Source organism: Gastrolobium bilobum, unplaced genomic scaffold, assembly GCF_033153095.1.
Source record: "Gastrolobium bilobum isolate Gb01-03AN ecotype WA unplaced genomic scaffold, APGP_CSIRO_Gbil_v1 utg5190, whole genome shotgun sequence".
In the NCBI taxonomy this organism is placed as follows: Eukaryota; Viridiplantae; Streptophyta; class Magnoliopsida; order Fabales; family Fabaceae; genus Gastrolobium; species Gastrolobium bilobum.
The window spans coordinates 207,214-229,609 of NW_026897720.1; the positions used below are offsets into that span (position 1 = coordinate 207,214).

A 22,396-nucleotide genomic window follows, 5' to 3' on the forward strand; every position below is an offset into this window, starting at 1 on the left:
CCCCTTCCAAATAATTTTAAGAGCACAACACATTGAAGAAATTATATTTTAGTAAACAATTGACCTAATTAAAATCTTACTTATACTTTTTTTTGTTCACAAAGTATGAGTTTTATGGGTTTTTGCATCTTTACAAATTACAAGTCTTAAAGAGTAATTTTCCCCTGGATAAAATATAAATGTAACAACTTTTAGTAATTAATGTTTATGATTTACTAGATATTGTTAAAAAAATTATATGAAAGTTGCTTTGCATAAATTTAGCAAGAAACTACAAATTAGTGAATATGTACTAAATCTTTGATCCAAAATTTATATAAATAATGGGTTTAGTGTTTTTCATATATTGTATGAGGAGTAAATATATTCTTACTACTAAATTTTTCTATTAATAATTTACTACCACTCTAATATAATTATGTATTCTTGAAAGTACATTAAAAGTTTTTTTTTTCCAGAGTTTATCGGCTAAAAAATGAGATCCAATTGTGATTAGAGTAATAATAAGTTGATAGTATAAAAATAGATAATAAGAATATCTTATCTCATTGTATGAGATCATAAAATTATTTTCTATACAAACATAAAAATATATGAGTTCATGTTTGTTTTTTTTTTTTTTAACATGTTCCCACGTGCACGGCCCAAAACTTAGATAAATATTTGGCGGGCTTTGTAAAATTATTGGTCTTTGTATTCAACGGGACAGCACGACAAACCAGTTCACCAAGTCTTTGTGTGTATAGATTCCTTCCTTGTTTCCCAGTCTGCTGAACCATGACACCTCAACAACAACAACAACATATGAATGATAGAGTTTCCGTATTTCAATCCAATCACTTTCTCAAATCGTGTTAGTTTAACGTAACCCCATTTATTTTCTCGAGACCAGGAAAACCATTCATTTTTCCAAAACAAACAAACAAGGGTTGGACTGTTTTCTTTTATTGGCGATGGGAAAGTTTGGACTGTTTGATCTTGAAAACCATTTCGCTTTCTACGGAGCTTACCACAGCAACCCAGTTAACATAGCAATCCATGTGTTATTCATTTGGCCAATTTTTTTCTCAACCCTTCTTATTCTCTACTTCATCCCTCCTTTCTTCAACCTTCCAAATTTGGAGTTTTCCCTGTGGGGGAACCATGTGTTCTTGGTTTGGAATGTTGGGTTCTTAGTTGCTTTGATCTATGCAATTTTCTATGTTACTTTGGACTTCAAAGCTGGTTCCTTGGCTGCTTTGCTTTGTGCTATTTGTTGGGTGAGTAGCAGTTTTGTTGCAAGCCTACTTGGGTTGTCTCTAGCTTGGAAGGTAAATCAGGTTGTTGGGTTTTATTGATATGAGATTCTAAGTATCTTCTATTTTTTGTGATTTCCATTTTGCCTGCTAGTGACAACCACGCTTATTTGTCATCTATGATTCACACATATTGGAGATGGAAACCTGTTTTCCTTTATTTGTCTTTTTTGTATCTATTTAATTCTCTAACTTGACCACAGAACAATTAAATTGTGGAAATGGAAACTACATTAGCCTATATAATGTTTGTGTATAGGTTAATGTGTGAGATAGAGATGAAAAAGGAACATATGCAAAAGCCTAATCTAGATGCAATAACAACAACATGCCTTATCACATTAAGTGGGTAAACCTCTCCCAACAAAGCCTTTTCCATGCACACGGCCAGAGATCGAACCCCTGTCAGCATGCTTAAGGAACCCAGTTATCTACCAACTATGCTGGGCTTTGTTGGTAAAATAAAGCCCAGCATAGTTGTATCATTTGCTTCATTATGGATTTAGCCTATTTTCATATAGGCTGCCTCAAAATTGCAATTTTATCTGGAAGTTCTGTATTTAAAGGGAAAGCGCGAGAATACCAGATGTCTGATACATAACTTACTCATCCTACAATGGCTGAGTATCGTTGTGTCCTAGACTTGTATAGAGGTTTTTCAAGAATTTGACATGTTAAGTTTGAGAATGGTGTCTGGCATTGCTAGTTAAAGCGACCCTTACAAATGCATTGAATACTATGATTACTGATACTTTTAGAGTTATTTTATTCTTAGTAATACTTTTTTATTTTTTTGGGATAATATCTTATTTGTTATTAGGCTTGAAGTTTTCCATCTTTTTGCTATTATTGCAATTCTAATCCTCGCTCCTTTCAACCCCGCCAAATAAAACCTGATCTTCCTAATATTTTGGAATCATGGCTTGGGGACAGCATCCTCTGACACTCAATAACCATGCTGCATTTTTGTTTTTTTTTTGTTAGCTAGATGAAATCATACTAAAGATGTATATTGTCAAATGCATATAGGAATAATATTTGCTTCATGCATGGATAAACATCAACATAACATTTGTCGCTTTTTGCTCTTTGATCTCAATTCTCAAACAATCTCATACGTAGGTTGTTCTGGTGGTTCAGCTAGTATGTTGGACAGGGCAGTTCGTTGGTCATGGAGTATTTGAGGTAAGTTGCTTGCTGCTATAATAACTCAATCCCTGACTTATCCTTTTTTACATGCGCCTAAGATTCACTGTTTGCAGAAACGAGCACCTTCTCTTTTGGATGACCTCGTCCAAGCCTTGGTAATGGCTCCTTTCTTTGTATTGCTGGAGGTATTGTACTTGTAAATTTCATATTTCACCTAATATTGTTTGTTCTCCTGTGTGTTTTTCTATCCTTTCTTAATATTAGTGTATTGCTTGAATTTATTCATTTATGTCTGGCTATTTGTTTTATATAGGCTCTGCAGACTTTATTTGGTTATGAGTCGTATCCAGGATTTCATTCAAGAGTGCAAGCAAAAATTGATGCTGACATCAAAGAATGGCAAGAAAGTAAGCAGAAACTAATTTCCTAGCTCCTGCTTGGGTTCGTGTATGTTTAAAAGCTAGATATTAATTGATCTCCCATGAACAGATGAAGAATAAAAAACTATAAATGATCATATATGTGAGTGGATATTTCACAATTTGTTTTCATACAATTATCTTTAGTAATAGCCTTACATCTTTCTAAAAAAGACAACCATACATGGTTGTGCTAATTTATGTTTTCTTATAGAAGCATCAACATTGTTTATTACTTGCTCTTTGTTGATATGGTTTGGATGCTTTTTAATCCATGAATTCTTTTAAATTTACTTTTCCCTGTTTTGGCTTCCCTAATTTTTCAATCTTGGCTATGACTATGAAGCATATATATCAATAGGAAATATATATACATAGGGTAGGTTATTTTTATACCGATGTAAGAATAAAAAATTTTAAACCAAATCTTGGTCATTGGTTTGTTTGAATCTAATGGCTCACTAATTTAAAAAATCAAAGCAGTTAGATATAAATAAGATCAATGGCCAAGATTGAGAGTGTAATTTACGTTGGTGTAATATATATATATATATATATATATATATATATATATATATATATATATATATATATATATATATATTCATTGATCTTATTTTTATCTAACGGCTCTAATTTATTAGTCATGGGAACCGTTAAAAGCAAGTGAAATACACACACTTTTATATATGGGTTATATTTATCTCATTCAACATGAGATAAACCAAATTTCTGCATACACATAACAAAGGTGGGTCCCACCTTTATTTTTTTTCTCTCCAATTATGTGTGAATCCCTCTTATAATTTTATTTCACTAACATAAGATAACTCATCTCCAACAACATAAGAAAAATATTTTCCTTTATATATATATATATATATATATATATATATATATATATATATATATATATATATATATATAGGGTCAGGATCATTTTACACCAGTGTAAGTTACACTCTTAATCTCATCCGTTGATCCTATTTATATCTAAGGGCTCTAATTTTTTAGTAATATGAGCCATTGGATACAAGTGGATCAATGATTAAGATTGAGTGTAAGATTTCTAACTCTTACACTGGTGTAAGAATATCCTGCCCCATATATATATATATATATATAAACATTGGATGTAAACAGGATTAACATTTACACCTAAGTTGATCTTATCCTGTGTATAAATATAAACACTGATTATGTTAAAATCAATAGCTGGATTAACATTTACACCTAAGTTGATCTTATCCTGTGTATAAATATAAACACTAATTATGTTAAAATCAATAGCTTACCGGTAGGATTAACCTTGCAACATTTTGAAGATATATCAAGACTGTGTATGGTAAGCCACGCACTAAATGAAATTTTTATAGTCTAAACAAAGTAGTTGGTGCTATCCTCATCTGTGCATACCTTAAACGAGGCACATTGGTCCTATTGCATATCCAATGGACAAAATAACGTTTTGAGAGCACTTCACTTAATTAGACTCACATACTTCTAGAAAATTGTCATTTGATCAATACATATGCTGGTGTAGTATACCACTAAACCTTATGATCACAGCTCCAATATTTTGATCTATGGAAGCCTAACCTGAAAATAAAGAAAATACTAGAAATTGATGAATTATTTGAAATGCAATGAGTTTGAAATGGGATTTTAACCAGAGAATGCTATGAGCTTGAAATGGGATTTCAACCAGAGACTGCTATCAGCTCAGATTTGAATGCTATCTTTTATTGATGTGACAATAAATGAATGAATGATCTTTTTTAGATATGGGAATTGAACACATAACCTAATATAAATTATCAAAATCCTTCGTTACTAGACCAATTCTAGTGGTTTGAATATATATATATATAGGGATTATTGTTTGTCATGTCAGTGAATGATCAAGTTATGATTAAACTACGTCGTTTTGTTTATTTATTTTCTTATATTAATTGATTCACCTTTGTATAATTATGATTCCCTTTTTTTCTCTCTTTCTTTATTACCATTGATCCACCTTTGTACGATTATGATTTAGTGACTGGACAAAAACTTATATCCAGTTACTTGACACTCATATAACCCATATATATATATATAGGCAAAAAAAAATTAAATATTGTTTTTTAATAATGAATTACGAATACACAGTTGTTTTATAACTAAATACGAATGTATTGTACTAAGTCACACCCAAAATTGGGCATGACCACTCACACCCAGCATAGAGCGTGTTCCATGAGAGAGGCATGCCCAACATGGGGCGTGACCTGCAGAGGAGAGAGACATGCCTGGGCTAAGGCGTGACCCAAGGCCCTAACTTGCCTCATCTGCGTTTGAGTAACCCAGTTCTCCCCTATTTAAATCCCTCTCCTCTCCACTCTCATCACAACTTTTCTCCATCATAGACTCTACTCTTACATACATTATCACTAAATATTCATACTTTGTTTTGTGTTTTTCGTTAATTTATTTCAGAATGAGTTCAAATTTTGATTATGTTCGTGTTATTCTATATTATAATGGTAGGAAAGTGGAAGGTCGACGTGATGTAGATTTTGAAGGTGAGAAAAGGCCAACATGTATTAAGCGAAACTCAACAGTTGGCGATCTGCATCATAAAATTCGCCAAAAATTAGCTCTCGAAGGTAACCAATCTATCACTCTGAGTACGACAACACTACAAAAAATGAGGTGATTTGTGGAGGTCATATTTTCATATTGTGGAGGTCTTTGACCCCCACAAAAGACATTTGTGGCATTCACCCAAACCCCCAGTTCTGCCTTCGCCACAACATAGTTTGTGGGGGTTTATTGCAGAAAGCTCTTATAAGATCTCATACTTGAGCTGCAACAGTGTCTGAACGTGTTGGGAAGAGCTTGGTAATGCAAGCAGTATTGAAGCCATGTTCCGAAAGTCCAAGAGCTTGGTAATCTAACCATATGGATAGATTTACATATAAAAAAAATATTACATGAAATTTTGATTTATAAATTTTTCATCTATCAAATTTTAGAAAACCATCAAACAATCTCTTAATAAGTAAATGACACATTCCAAGACCAAACTTTTATTCTTCAACTTGATTACCCAATTGCATACTCTTGCTTTTTCTTGTTTGGGTACCGAGAAAATTTAAGAAAACTATGGTTTCTTATATTCCTCACTCTGAATTGCAGAAACTTGAGATTCCATTCAGCTACTCACTGAATCAGTGAATCTAAGAGAAAAATCTTCAAATGGGAAAACCATATATAAATTTACATATTAAAAAAAAAATATTACATGAAATTTTGATTTATAAATTTTCCATCTATCAAATTTTAGAAAACCATCTAACAATCTCTTAATAATAGCATCATAATAAGTTAACGGGCATTACCTGAGCACTGTCGCAACTATATGTCACTGCCACCACAATTGTCTTCTCTAGAATTTGTACTTTAATATTTCCTTCCCTAAGTGTTATTTACTTATCTCCGTGCACAATCACTACTTTAAAATTAGGATAGTTTATTTCAAGCACCATCACAGTATTAATTGATCCAAACTAATAATTCACACAACTCTGCCTAGCTAGGCTATTCTATTTCATCTCATGGCCACATTTCCTGGACAATTTTTTCTTTTTGGGTACAGCAGAAAAGAAATCAAGAGCAGAGGACTCAAACAAGCATGGTGAGTATCAATAATTTTTTTTTCTTATTTTTTTTCTCCCTTTGCTGAGACTATCACTCCCCTAGCTATTACTATTCACAGCTTATTCTAGTTCCTTGGAGAAACATTTCTTTTACAATATTCAGAACTTCTATGGATCATATATGCTTCCTAGACCTGTAGTGGCAAGTTTATTGACGAGAGCTTATTGCACTTCTGACTTCTGAATTTCTGCTACTCAAAACAAAAAAAATTAAAGGAAAAGGTTGAATTGCAAAATTGCTTCTGAATTTTTTCTTTCTTTCTCTCTTTCAAGGAAGTAATTTTCATAACTTCAAATTATAATACAAGTGAACCTAAAACAATAGAGAAAACTCCTAGATTGATCCAATATGGTCAAACCATAGTATCTCTGAAAAGATTGCACACAATTAGCTTATATAAAGAACAGTGTCTGATTTGAGAGTCTACAGAAAAAAAGCTTATGTCAATAAGATGATAAGTAACTACTAGATGTGGCAGATTGCCAGGTAGAATTGCCATCATTATCATGAAAACTAAGATGGGCAGAGTTCACATTATATAAGAAATAAATAAAGAATACTAATAAGAAGCTTATATCAAAATATACATTTGAGAAAAGTCATCTGAAGAAACTCTAACCTGAGACACAGAGATTGGCCAGCCCTGTGTAAAGAAAGACACAAATGAAAGAAACGAATCAGTAAACAAGTAGTTAAGTACTGACATAAAAAATGAATTCCAAACATACTTTTTTTTATATATATATATATATATATATATATATATATATATATATATATATATATATATATTTGGGTATTTGAAGAAGTCAGAAATTATAGTGGGTATGTGCGTGTCTTCCCACATACTGTGCTGCCAACTTTATCTTTTTTTATATTTTTTTATTATACCCCATGTAATAAGCAGCCACTTGATAGATGAATTAAATCACCACCTTTCTTCCAGCTCTTAAAATCGGAATCATAATTGCAGCTTCCAAGCAACAATTCCACTATTTGGCACTATTATCCAGTCAAAGGAAAAAATTGAGATGCAAATAATTTTCAGTGTCCCAGTCCACGGAACCAAAAATACAAGTTCAGAAGTTCAATAAAATATCAATAACCAACATTACTACTCCTCGTGCACTTTTCTTTCCACATCCACCTTCCCCCATCAACGAATCAAACGTATAAAAACCAGATCTACCGAAACATCACACCCACACAAAGTAGTAGCAAATACAAAATTGTTTATGATGCCATCACCGACAAGATGATGAAACAAAGGGGAAAAAAAATATCAACTCCACGTTCAAAGATTTAAGCGAACCAAAAAGGCAAATCAGGAATCCACATCGAAAAATGAAGAATGGTTAACGAACCTGCTGGTATAAGTTGTAGAGAAGAAGAGCAAAAGACTTGGGGATGAGAGCTTTGGTTGGAGAGGTGGATCCGTCAAACCACGTCCAATTTTAAAGTCACATTGTGGTTGGAACAAAGAAAAATTCCTAAAATACAAATTTCAAAGAAATAGGTTAGTTCCTTGTAAGAGATAAAGATGTGAAGTGACGAAGAAGAAAATGAAAGCGTGAAGAAGAAAATACGTTAGTGTGGATTATCTTTGCCTTGCAATGAAAATACCTTAGTGTTGTTAGTTTCCTGTAAGAAATAGTTCAGAGATAGAATAAGAAGAAGACAAAGGCGTTAGTGTTGGGGTTTGATGAAAAAACAATTGTAGCGGTCATAAAAATTATTCAAAAATTTATATGAAATCTGGGGGTCAAAACCTGCCGCTTAATATAAATTAACAAAAAAAAAATTTGCAAACTGGCGTTCAAAAAAAAATGCCACAATTCATATATTTTCTGGGGGTTTTATTGACCTCCAGTAAATAACCTCCACAAATCACCTCATTTTTTGTAGTGCAAGATTATGGCAATGTGAACAAAATACATTAGTTTGCAAGTTGTGGATGATGAGAATGTAGAAATGGTAATGGAAGAATTCTTCAACTAATCAAGAAAAGATTTCTTAGAGTTATACGTGGATATTGATGGCGCATAGGATGTTGTTTTACTCATGAGGTCAGTTGCTTTCGATTCTCCATATAATGCATATTTATCAGCTACTCCAGTTGTTAACATGTCTGAGGAAGATGAAAATGACCCTACCTGAGTGATGGATGACGACTATAATGATGACGATAATGAAAATATCGAAATGAAAGAACGTCTTCTTGCCGAGGATGATAGTTCTTCGAACAACGATGAGGATCGTGATCGATCTGCGACTCAAATCCAAGGTATGATGATCGGGGGAAGTCTCGAGTCTTAGAACATTATGACATGGGCTCGACTCAATTACCACAATATCCTGAAAGTATGTTAGTAAACAACTCAAATATACATATATGGTTTTGTTTATGTAATATTTATTTTTGTTACTATTATTTATTCGTACATGCAGGTGATTATGTTGTTAATCCTTTTTCGAATGGAATTCCACATTACACATACCTTGATTGGGATCATCCGAGCGAATAAGAATATTATATCGAGGGTTCAGGTTCAGTCTAGGGTACATGGAAAATAGGGGAAAATTGTTTGTTAAACAGGAATTTCCATCCAAAAAAGAGGCCCAGATGACAATCAAGCGGAACCTAATGAAGGAGCATCAAGAAGCGATTGTGATTAAGAGCACGCCTACAAAGTTAAGCATGAAATGCTGAGTCTATGAGCGGAGTTGCCCGTGGAGGGTTAGGGTTATAAAACCAATGTACGGTGAAAATTGAAAGGTTACGAAATGAGGTAGAAATCACAATTGCTTAAATGACCATATTTCTCAGGATCACAGACAATTTGATTCTGATGTTATTGTTTCACTCGTAGTAGGTACGTTATTACAGAATTTGATGATTATAAAAATTAATGATATTTTTGTTTGTCTTAATGTGTACGTTACAATTTCATTGATAGAGATTATAAAGAAGAAATCATCAGTCTCAATTGCACTGATTCAGGAGAGGATCACTCATTCGTATGGATTCAAAGTTTCATATAGAAAGGTATGGTATGCGAAGCAGAAAGCAATTGTAATGATGTATGGTGATTGGGAGGAATCTTATGCATTTTTGCCCATGTTTTGTGAATATATGTTTCACTTTTCACTAGGTTCTTTTTATAATATCCAAATAAATGATTATTTTGAGGCGAACCGACTGGTACTTGGAAAATGTGTATTTCATCACATTTTCGGGATTTTCAGACAGTATTGTGAGGCATTCAATTATTACAAACCAATGATTCAATTATAGAGCTCTTAGGTCACGCCCTAACCCAGGTGTGTCTCTCTTCTTAGCAGGTCACCCCCCATGCTAAGTGTCTCTCTCTCATGGAATACGCCCCACGTTGGGCGTGATTGAGTGCAATATATTTGTATTTAGTTGTAAAACAGTCGTGTATTCGTAATTAATTATGGGAAAAGTATTTGTCCTTTTCAATGACACAACTTATATTCTTTCACTCTCACAAAGAGGTGCAACCCACATCTTTATATTTTTTTGTCCACTCTCTCTCTTCCTTTATTTATCTCTTTCTCTTACTTAAAATGACATAACTTTACATCCTTTAAAATGATACACACTTTTTCCATTAATTATTAAAAAAGAAATATTTAATTTTTTTTGCACACACACATATATATATGGGATAAGATCCTTTGACACTGGTGTCAAACTTTGAAATTTGACATTAAATCTTAACCGTTGATTTCCGTTGATTGCAATCAACGGTTATATTTATTGGGAATCAAACTTATTAATTAACTATTAATTCCCAATAGATAATAACCGTTAATTAGCAAAAATTAACTGTTAAGATTTGGTGTCAAATTTCAAAGTTTAACACCGGTGTCAAAGGATCCTGCCCCAATATATATATATATATATATATATATGCAAAATGATTTGTCATATGACTGGATCTAAGGTTTGGTGCGGTAAAAAAAGTATAACTATGACCTATAGGTAATACATATTATAATATTAAAGTTATGTTTTTTCTCTCTCTTGAGAAATTTAATTCTGTATTACGGGTGGTACATAGTTATAATTTATTATATAATTTAATATCTTTATTATATAATTTAATATAAATTTAATTAAATTGATTGAATCAGTGATCTACCGGTTGAATCAACGATTCAATATCTCAGTACCTCGACCGAGTCAATAACTGGGTCGGGTTTTAAAACACTAGTTATGATACTTATGTGAAATGGCGATTTTAAAAAACATTTCGAACTTTTTTCGTTTTCCATGCATGGTGGATCTATGAAACAGAGTTCGATGATGTTTGCAACGTCAAAGGATAAGTTTAAAGTTGTGCTTTCATTAAGCAAAGAAAAGCTTGCGCCAGTTAATTTAAAAGATGAAATGAATACAAGGAAATCTAAATGGGGTTTGTTTTTCATGGGAGAAAACAAATCTTTCCTACAAATATCATAAAAGGGTGTGCCACGCTTTTTTTGTTTTTATTTGTTTTAAATAGGTGTGGCTCATACTTATTATATCTATAACATGAAATTTTAAATTTTCTACAATATGAGACTTCTTTTTCCCAATTTAAATATAAGTGAGTGAAATCTCACGTTAATTATAAATGAATTGAGTAAACACGATATAAGTGGAAGGATTTATACACCTAATTCCTTAAGATTTTAGGTTGAATTATGGTAATTAAATCCACCTAATGTTGTTGTTGGCTAAGCACGTTAATGTTGGTCTCTCCAGTCATGAACTCTACTTGCAACCATAAAAGTACTATTGAAGTTTGAAGACGCCTGCAATTGTCTTGGTGCCGACTTACACTATCTCGCCGCGGCTTAAAAATTCCTTGAATACTTGAGTACTAGAACCTTTGAGTTTTGTACATGAATAATACAACTGGCACTTCAATTAGAGTCAATACAATCTATTCCATAAAAAACCCGAACAGTGTGAAAATGAAACAAAAAAGTTGGTCTGGACTTTACTCTCTTTGAAAATATGATCCACATGGTTAAGTGCAAATGACTTGTAATTCACGTATGTGTCAGGCAGGATTCCCAAAAAGAAAAAATGCAGTCTGAAATTAGTAGGGGACCTTGAAGAGAATAATGACGTAGGTTACCTTAATATAATTGTTAATGTTAATCTGAAGTGTGTGTTCCCCATTAGCAAAATTAGCAATGTAATGCATGTATAGATTGATAGTGGCACTAATACCACAACATTTAACAATAGACAAGCCAATACTTGTATTTCAATTGCTGCTAAGAAAGAGATTGTTTTGGGCTCTTTCTTGTTCCTTTGGTTTACCAAGATCCTTGAAACTTCAAAGATACTTGTAATCCATTGTCAGAGAATGAATGCTTGAATAATCCGTTTTTTATATTAATCATGTGAGATTAGGCTGTTGAAATGCCAATAACGGGTAATGGTATAGTTCATTTATTTATTAGTAATAATAAGTCAAAATCTTGAAGTGCTTGTGGATTTGTAAGTCCACAGAAATGCTTCATCTCATCTGCTTTGTGTCATAGACCAAACATCCCTAGAATGCTAGCATTCAACCAAATTAAAATATAACATTAATATGAACATATACGACTCGGTCAAATGATTAATTTGTTTAACTTGAACTTATTTATATTAAGTAACACTTTCCTGACGAAGCAAATATAAGGATTTGTCCTTAATTATATTATAGTCTGAAATGTGTGATCCTCAGCCACATCTACTATAAGGCGCGCATGCACATGCCAACCTTCTCAACACGTCATTTGCTTGCTTTTCACACGGTTTAGTGACCATCTTTATCAATACTGCCGTCACCATTTTGGATAAGTAACACAAGGTACAAACCAATCACAATTAAAATAACAATTGATTTGGAAACCCCTGTGTGCTTCAATTATTGACTTACAGTTCAGAATTTGCCAATTGTATCCTTGGTCAAAATAAACAATCATTGTAATAATGTGCACGAAGGCAATGGAAAGCTTAACCAAATTAGACTTCAAATGCTACCAAAGCATGACATAATCATCTGGTTTGAACTGTATCGGAATAAGGAATGTAATTCCAGATTTGTGAACTTAAATTAAAAACCAATCAGCTTGTCCTTTTTTACAAAAAAAAAAAAAAAAAAAAAGTGTATAAACAATGTCTACGTGAGCTATATTAGATTGGATCACTGAAAATTCATTTAAGTGATGTAATATATATATTTCTACAAAGAATCTTCAGGATTATTTTATGTGACGCTTATCGTCATGCCTAAATAATCCATTTTCATTTTTTATTGGTGTTACCCTTTCTAATCATACACTTGGTTCATAAATATCGTCTGGTTGATGTTGCTATTCTGTTTCACTTGGTACTTTCCTGAATCTGCTGCATAAGGGTTAGTCATTTCAAGCAGCTGTGGTGGTCTTGCAAATGGGTCCATTCCAACATTGGCAGCATTAATTTGAAAATCAAAGGTTGAATTATATGATCCATCAGATAATATCTGTGATATTGGACCCAAGTAATCCATATCCAAAAGTTGAGTAAGGGAACATGTCCTTGGAAATTTCATTATTTCCTGTTCACTATCATCATTTGCTGGTGTCAGATTGATTTGTGCTGTTGTGTACTCCTCTTTCACCTCCAATGATTTTCCATTGTTCTTCTTCTTATAGATCCTACACAAGACCCAGTCATCCAGCTGGTGACACATCCAAGCACAAGGGTAAGGCCAATTAGAGCAAAACATTAAATAGCAAACTAAAGAGAAATTTTAAACAGTTAAAATTCAGATTAGGCAAATGACTACTTAAAAGGGCTTACTCTCATGGACCCAATTTGCCTGCTAGGTTGTCTTTTTGATCCAATTAATCTATACTCATGCATGATCCAATCTGTCTTTAGACCCTTTGGTGGCCTACCCTTGTAAAAAACCAAAGCTTTCTTCACCCCAATATGTTCAGACCCACTATAGATTGCTTTGTCTGTGCCAGTAGCCTTCCAATACCCAGAAACTGTTGCTCTATTAGGCCTCACCCCATTTGGATACTTCCTCTCTCTTGGGCTAAAGAAATACCATTCATTTTCTCCAAAGTCTGTTTTATCTGCATTTCATGAGAAGTTAATCTTTATGAATAAGTGGTGCATGCACAGGGGACATTATGGACTATAACACATTCAAATTTAGACATAATAATAACAAAGGTTTAGAAAGTGATGTTACTATATATATATATATATATACCAGGCAATTCCCATGGATCAAATTTATAGATATCCACTTCTGGGATGATGGATGCAGGGCATGGCTTTGATGTGGCTTGGTTACAAAGGTAGTAAACGATTAGTTCCTCATCAGTTGGGTGAAACCTGAAGCCAGGTGGGAGTTCAGAGCTTGTGCTGCCCTCCATTGAGTACAAAGAAAAAAGAGAATAAAAAAGTTTGAATGGAAACTACTTTTGGATTCTTTTTGCTATAACAGAAGAAGGGAAAGGATTGTAAAGGAAATTGGAAGAGAGGCTTCAAGAGAAATCCAAGTGTTTGAAATGTTTGCAATGAGATGGATGCCCCTTTTATGGTTGAGGTTTCTTGTCGTTTATTGGAGTTGCAAGGCTTTGATTGGTTCCTAAGATGACTTTTCTACACCTTAGTATATGCGTCACCAAAGCCTACTATGCTCCAATGAGAGGCCATAACACCTTCACCTATCTGTTACCAGACTTTTTCCCCTTATATTATTTGAGCTAACACTGGCACGTCTTTATCCACATTGTGTTGCATTCAATGCTCCATAGGAATATTATTGGCATATTGCAAATATGTAGAGAGAGTTTCACATAATTGTGAAGTCAGCATCTAGTTTTCTGAATTCTTGGATCATTTATATAAATATATTATTATTTGGCCCATATGGAATAATCTTCAAAGAATCAAATTAAGAGGAGTGGAAGTACCATGAACCCTTTTTTTTTTTTCCTTTTAAATTATTCCTTTTGCTTATGATTTTCTGGGTCGAATTTTGAAACATGTGACTATAAGTGATTTGTTTATTTATTTTTTGTTTGCATTAAGAATTGGTTAGTGTAAAAGACCCAATCTCTTGTGTGAAAGCAAATGATCAAAATTTCTATCTATGTATAAATGAAATTCATCAAATCAGCCATGACGTAATTCCTTTGCAAAAGATGCTTGGGAGATGGGACATGTGGCTTGTACGTGTTCACCACCTTACCCCAAAGCGAAAGAATAATTTTTTTAACAACTCAACAACATGAGTTATTTACGTTGGTTTGGCAGTAAAAGTGGTGGAGAAAGTAACGTGTCTTCTAATGTTGAGTGTTTTGAAACCAAAATATGAAAATATCAACAACAACAACAACAAAAAAATATCAACAATGTAAATTTAAGAAAAAAAAACAAAGACATTTGCAACATTTCGTAAATCTCGTTTTGAGTTTCATCAAAACTCATACACGTTGCGTGTTTCATTGATGTTCTTAATTCTCACCTAGCTGTTTGAAATTTTGCTTTTAGAGGTTGGACCATACAAGGTTTGAAGTAAAAAGTCAAAATTTTATACTTTTAATTATTATTTTTGGGTACATATTATACTTTTAATTTTTATTTTGGTAAACATACTTTTGATTTTTAATTATACTTCTTACGTACCACTTTCTTTATACTATTTCTGACATTTTAGTTGTTTAAAAAAAATATTTAGTAAAATATATGTTTCTCTTATTTCAATATTTTCGAAAGAAATAATGTAAAGATAAAGTAATAAAATTAGGGGAAGGATATTGTAACAACCAAGTTGTGTTACTACCATGTTTCTACCAATCAATCTCACTGTTAGATCGCTTATGTTGATCTAAAGGTTATATTTATTTTTATCTTTGTATGGTTATGATTCTCCATATTTAAAGTGAAAACATTAAATATGAAAAATCATAACCATACAAAGGTGAAAATAAATATAAAGTATTAAATTTGAGAAATCATGATCATATAAAGATGGAAATAAATATAACCGTTTGTAACGCTTGGCAACTTGCAAGGATCACCGACTGTCCCCACACACTAAAACGAGACTTTTCAGCGAACTTTGTCATCACTCGCACAATTTCCGGAAAAACTTCCCAGGAGGTCACCCATCCCAGAATTGCCCCAAGTCAAACAAGCTTAACTATGGAGTTCTTCCGTTCTGGGCTACAGAAAAGTAGATGCATCTTGTTAGTATAGGTAGTACCAATTAATTCTTATAAGTTATTCCCAACTGTACCGTCTCATACCAGTACAGTCTCTGGAATCTCTCTCTTTCGGGTGTTGATTCGATTCATTCATGTTCTCCCGTCGCTGGAAACCTGCCAGGAGCCGCTCCTTGTCCATGCCCTTTCGTACCGGCGATCACTCACTGCCCTCGTCAGCGCCCGGGATGTTACACCGTTGGATCAACATAAGCGATCTAACGGTGAAATTGATTGGTAGTAACATGGTAGTAACATGGTAGTAACACAACTTGGTTGTTAGAATATCCTTCCCCGTAAAATTAAGAAAGTATATTTGTCATTTTAAATGATATAACTTTATGGGTTCGCTTTTTGTCATGTCACATGACAAGACCATTTTCCTGCACACACAAATCAAGTGTGGGTCTCACGCTTAAAAAAAAGTCAAACCAAAATCAGGATACGGCGCCGTATTCTCAAGATACGTTGTTGGATCCTTGTTGCAAGAATGAACAGTGTCATTCCTGCAACATGATTCTTATATTTCCCTAACTTTATATCATTTTAGATGAAATAACATCATTTTAGTGCATAATTGGTAATTTTTACTTTCTCTCTCCTCTACTTTTTCTTTCTTCTTAATTTTAAATGTAAAAAATTATCAAATTCGCATCAAAAACAACATTATTTTATTTAAAATGATACAAAATTATGTTATTTAAAATGATAAATACTTTTTCAATAAAATTAGTATTATTCTTTCTTTGAAAAATAATGATATAGAAAAAATATTTGTTTATATGAAAATGTTTAGAGAATGGTTAAATTTCTTAATTTATACTGCTTTCAAGTATATTTTTAATATCTACTTTTTATATTTTACTTGAATTACATATATATATGTAATAATTTAAAATTTTATATTTTAGTTAAACTAAACAAATATACAGAATAATTGTTAGTTTAAACTTTTTTTAAAAAAATAACAGATTTTCTGTGTATATAATCACGGTAACATTAGTCAAAAATTCCTGATGAAGCAGTCAACAAAGGTAGCTTTCAGTGCCACTTACCAAAGTGACGCGTGGCCTTTCCCAAAAGGGTTGGTTAGGACTTGGAACTAAAAGGATAAGCACAATCTTTAAAAAAAGGAATCAAATAGCCAGAAACAAAAACGTTGGTACTTGTATTGTGGTTATTAACTGGACAAGTCATTATCTGCACCTAACCATAGAGCATATCGTATTTTGATATATTATCTCCACTTTTTATAAGGGAAAATACTATATGATAGTCATAGTATATTCTCTTTTTTCTTCTCTAGGCTTCTATTAGTTACCTAGATTATTATGAACCAATGTGTTTGAAAACAAGTAAAAGCCTAACACGTGGAAATGTTAATGAGCTTTTGTCTTATTTGGAATCTAATGGAGAAATCTATTTTATGTTTTTAAAAAAATACTTCTAATATTTTCACGTTAATCCAACATTAGAAACAAATATTTCTCGAGAAATTATTGTTAAAAGTAATTTCATGCTTTTCCACTTCTTATTTTTCAATGAATGTTTTTAATTCCTGAGTCAAAATTTATTTCAATGAAATATAAAATATAATTATTATGAAAAAAATGTTTATCCTTTTAAATGACACAACTTATATCCTTTTACTCTCACAAAGAAGTAGGATCCATACCTTAATTTTTTTGTCAACTATCTCTACTTCTTTATCTACCTTTTTCTCTATCTTAAAATGACATAATTTTACATCTGACATACACTTTTTCCAATTGTTATTTATGAAAACAAGTTTTTGTTTCTGCTATGAAACAATATTTACATAATTTGTCGTACTCGATAATGTCTTTTTATTCGGATTTGACACAAATTTAAGAATAATGAAACTCTTAGGCTAAGCAGCATATTTTAGGTGCGGAGTCCGTACTCTCTTTTTCAAAAGGGCAAAAAAAAATTGAAAGAAAATAATTATAAAAATAAGAGTTATATAAATATATAATTTTTTATATTAAATAAAATACGTACAGAAGATATAATTAAGTAGTAGATACTTGAGAATATGTCTTTTAAATTCATACTAATCAGGAACTGGCCAATGGCATTCGTCTTGAAAGAATATCCAATGAATCTTCACGTTGATCGGATCTTTTCAAGTTTGAAGGTTCAGCTGCTCCTGCTTAGCATGCGCGGATTTTGTCTTAACCCTCTCATGTTCATTGAATTTTCATAGAATATTCTTTATTTTCCCTTTTAAGAATGAAAATGATATTTGCATGGGCAACTCCTTACCAAATTTTATTTATGCATTATTGAGGCTATCTTAAAATCTGAGAAAAATATGAGAATGAAGTCTATATTAGTTGATATTCATGTTTTCTTTTTTAAAGTTACATTTAAATCTTCTTTTTTCTTGTGTGTGAAAAATATACATTTAAATCTTTGACTATACACATACATGGGACAATATCATTTTACACCAGTATAAATTACACTCTTAATCTTGTCTGTTAATCTCGCACTTATATCTAAGGGCTGAAATTTTTTAGTAATGTGAGCTATTTGATACAAATGGATCAATGATCAAGATTGAGTGTAAGACTTCTAACTCTTACACCGGTGTAAGAATATCATGCTCCCACACACACACACATATATATATATATAGTAATTCAACACCTTATTTGCCACAATCCCTGATATGTTTGGATTGACATAAGGTCAAACCACTAGAAACATGTTTCTTGACTTCAACACCAAGAAAGTAATCTAATTCTCCCAAATCTTTCAAGGCAAACTGAAAAATTATCTAATTAATAAATGAATGATTAGTCCCTGTAACTATTATATCATCAACATACACATGTATGTATATACTTCTGGAGGCAGTCTTAAGGATGAATAGTGATGCATCACAATAGCTAGGCTTGAATCCAAAATAAATCAATGAATGTTTCAGTTTGTCAAACCAAGCTCTAGGAGCCAGCTTAAGGTTATAAATAACTTTATTTAACTTACAAACAAGACTTTTATTGGCATGCTCAAAACCATGAGGTTGAACCATGAAAACATCTCCCTCCAAATATCCATTAAGAAATGCATTGTTTACATCCAACTGCCTTAGAACCTAGCCATTAGTTAAGGTCAGTGTAACTGTGGAACCAATGCAGAACATAAAGACTCTAGGATTTTAATGATAACAAACAAAGCATGGAAGGAAGGCTTCAAGTAGCAACAATAAAAAAGAAACAAACAACTAACGCTCATGAAGTCCTTTAAGATTCAAGCTTCAAGAGAAGAATCTAAGTCCAAGAATTCTCAAGTAATATACTTTAGGACTTAGAATTAATTATGAGGGTAACTGACTTCTTGCATGAATAAGCTCAAACGCATTTTTGTTAAAATACATGCATTAAATTATCATTTGATTACACAAAGGACTTATAGCATTACGCATTTATAAAAACATGTTTGAAAAGGTTTTAAAATAATTTTAAATGTATTTCCAACCTTTCTAAAAGGTTGGGAATCGATTCCTGCAAGGAATCGATTCCCACTCATTTGAAAGGTTGGGAATCGATTCCCACTCATTGGGAATCGATTCCTATTGCACCAGAGGACGAAAATAACGGCTATAAAGGGCTAGTTTTGCGAAAATGAGTGTGCAAAGGGTCATGGGGGCCCTCTATAAGTAGTGACCACTATTCCATTGATTGGACAACTCTTCTTGATCATAATTCTTGCTTTAAGTCACATCATTTGCTTATTTTCAATCATCTTGATCATAAATCATCTTTGAGCTTTATTCTTGTGAGAGTGTCGACACCCATAGTTCTTCAACTTGTATTATTTATACTTTGAGAGTACTTAGTCATTGTTAAACACCTCCATTTGATTTCTTGAATAGTTAAGGGAGTAAACCCTATACACTAGAGAGGTCACCAAATTTCTAAAAGAAATTGGACTGAAAAATTGTAAGGCATCAAGAGCCCTAAGTCTTGAAAGGTTGTAGTGGGTTGTCAAGCACCCTCAAGCTTGATAGTTAGTGAAAAGATTTGATCGAGCGGCTTCAGTCTGGACTTAGGTCATGGTGGTGGTGACCGAACCAGGATACATCTAGTTTGCAATTTCTCTAACCTTAAACTCTTTACTTTAATATTAAAATTGCATTTTAGTTTGTGTTTATCTATTTGCTTGCTTGCTTTATTGATCACTACACTTGCTCTCACACTTAGACTTTTCATTATTAAATCACTTTATTGGAGAAATAATCTTTAAAATATCAAAGGAGACACTTTGCGAAAAGATTTTGTAAAACTCAATTCATCCCCCCTCTTGAGTATTGAAGCCACTTATCCAACATAAGCGTTATTCTGACTGTAATTGGCCAAATAACAGGACTAAATATCTCATTATAGTCAAAGCCAGCTTGTTGGTGAAATCCTTTGACAACCAACCTTGCTTTGTACTTGTTAATTCTTCCATCTGGATTTTCTTTAATTCTGAATACCCATTTGCAACCTATGGCTTTCCTGTTAGGAAGCAAATCAACAAAAGTCCAAGTATTATTAGTCAACAAAGCATTGAATTCTGATTGCATTTTTTAAGCCATGGAGGGCTGGCTAAGGCTTGTTTTATAGAAGAAGGTTCAACATGAGCAAGAAGAGCTAATGATCTAGCCAAGGTTTTTGACCGAGTTTGAATTGAATGAGTGGGTGACTGTAAATTAACATAAGAAGAAGGTACAAACCCAAAAGAAGAGGAATAAGGAGAAAAGGAAGAAGAACTCCAACCCAATTAGTTTGGGGAGCTTCGGTCCTATTGTTCAAGATAAGAACTTATAGGGCTAGACAGGTGAGAGTTTGCTGGCTAAGCAGAAGACAAAGGACTATATTGATTACTACTATAGGATAAATGATCAATATTAATCGAATTAAGTGTAGGTAAGACTGTAGTATTTTGTGTAGAATTTATGGCAAAAAATATGTTTGTATAATTGGTGGATTGATGTGTCATGCTTGATGTTACAAGAGGGACAGAAGAAGGTCGTGAAAGTGAATTTGTGAAAGAACTAGGACCTGAATTCCGAGATGATGCATAAGAGAACAAAGACTCATTAAATACCATATTTTTTAAGACAAAGGTCCTGCCATCATTATTTTGACAAATGTATCTCTTATGACTTGAAGAATAACTAATAAAAACACACTATTGAGACCCATATTCAAGCTTGTTGATAATTGATATTTATTACACTTATTGGTTACTCTTGATTAGTATTTTTTGGATTATTTAATGTGTAAATAATGGTATTTGTTAAATTAGATTTTGGGTTTTTAATTGGGTTTATTTTAAATTTCGTATTAAATCCAGATTTACACTGCTGAGGTATTTTGAGCATAACTCTTGCTACAAGTGTCCGATTAACCCCATTCTTATCTCGGACAAGAAGATGGTCAAATTTGGATCCAAAGTTCATTATGAGTTGCTGCAGTTTTAATTAATTAATTGAGTATAAGTTTATACTTGGGAACCTAATGTCTGTGAGATCTAAATTCATTATTTATGTCTTGTTGCCTCTCTTTTTTTGTCAGACTTGTAGAGCCTATATAAGAACTAGTTGACTGAACTATATTACAAATTGACACCAAAGAGGAAGGAAGATGTTGAGTGGATGCTTGAGGAAAAACAATTCTTAAGAAACAATAAAGTCCATCTTTGCCGAGTGTTCATTCTAGAAGAACTTTATAAGACCTCTATGATTTGACAAAAACATTTAGTGGGTGTAATTCAAAAAATATATCATTATCACGAGCAAATGCACTGATACGTGATAAATTCTTCATAATTGAAGGAACATGAAGAATATTTTTGAGTGACAATTCAATTTTGGTATCTACAGTTGACAAAATTTTTTGAACAACTAATAGCACGAATGGGCAAACCTTGACCATTTCCGATAAGAACTTGATATATTCCAGACAATTGTGAACTTTGTAACAGGTTCATTGGATTTCGTATGACATGGTGACTTACTCCAGAATCAAGGTACCATTCTAAAACAGGTGGAGTAGCAGATGTGGGAAAAAGTCCAGGTTGTTGTGCTGCAACCATTGCTTGTGGAATAGGTTCCTCCACTGGTTGGCGTACAAACTGATTTGCCCGCTTATTCTATTGAGGTTGTTGTTGTTGTTGATGAGCTTTAAAAAATCGAGTCATTGCATTATGTGCATTTTCTATGGGATGTGGTAGTGTTGGAACAAAATTCTCATCAAATCTATACCAACAAGAATGAACATCGTGTCCAAACTTATAGCACAATTGGATATACATATATGCATGTGTTCCACAACTTCTTCCGTTATTAAGACATGCTCCAGATCTATCATGACCTCTGTTTGCATTATTGGAAAGACCTGGAATATGAGAATCAAAAGTCTGGTTCATGCTTTGTTCGTCGTTTGAAGAAACAAAGGCAAACAGAGTATTTTGTTCAGTATGTTTTTATGTCTGAGCAACGTTTACAAAGACTATCAATTATCAAACTTTCACTCTGCTTCA

The 22,396-nt window shown here is 32.7% G+C and overlaps 2 protein-coding genes across 9 annotated transcripts; one reads left to right on the forward strand and one right to left on the reverse strand.

Annotated features, from left to right (window-relative positions):
- The first annotated feature begins 872 nt into the window (after positions 1 to 872).
- LOC133309572 (2-hydroxy-palmitic acid dioxygenase mpo1-like) lies at positions 873 to 10,025 on the forward strand. 8 transcript variants are annotated; one of them, XR_009751346.1, is made up of 9 exons: positions 873 to 1,310; positions 2,418 to 2,480; positions 2,558 to 2,629; positions 2,758 to 2,851; positions 5,393 to 6,542; positions 8,673 to 8,926; positions 9,014 to 9,438; positions 9,523 to 9,611; positions 9,905 to 10,025. XR_009751346.1 is itself a non-coding variant. In XM_061510356.1 (5 exons), exons 1-5 carry the CDS (start codon positions 954 to 956, stop codon positions 5,416 to 5,418), a joined length of 612 nt encoding a protein of 203 aa, XP_061366340.1. In that variant the 5' UTR covers positions 873 to 953; the 3' UTR covers positions 5,419 to 7,279. The 8 variants fall into 8 exon arrangements, 1 of the variants encoding a protein (XP_061366340.1); XR_009751345.1 differs by having other exon boundaries at positions 9,908 to 10,025; XR_009751342.1 differs by having other exon boundaries at positions 9,523 to 10,019.
- Positions 10,026 to 12,706: 2,681 nt separating this feature from the next.
- LOC133309571 (NAC domain-containing protein 2-like) lies at positions 12,707 to 14,308 on the reverse strand. The gene is made up of 3 exons (XM_061510355.1): positions 13,840 to 14,308; positions 13,419 to 13,699; positions 12,707 to 13,296 (listed from the first exon to the last, which is right to left on the reverse strand). The coding sequence occupies exons 1-3, from the start codon at positions 14,003 to 14,005 to the stop codon at positions 12,904 to 12,906; spliced, it is 840 nt and encodes a 279-aa protein (XP_061366339.1). The 5' UTR covers positions 14,006 to 14,308; the 3' UTR covers positions 12,707 to 12,903.
- Positions 14,309 to 22,396: the final 8,088 nt, after the last annotated feature.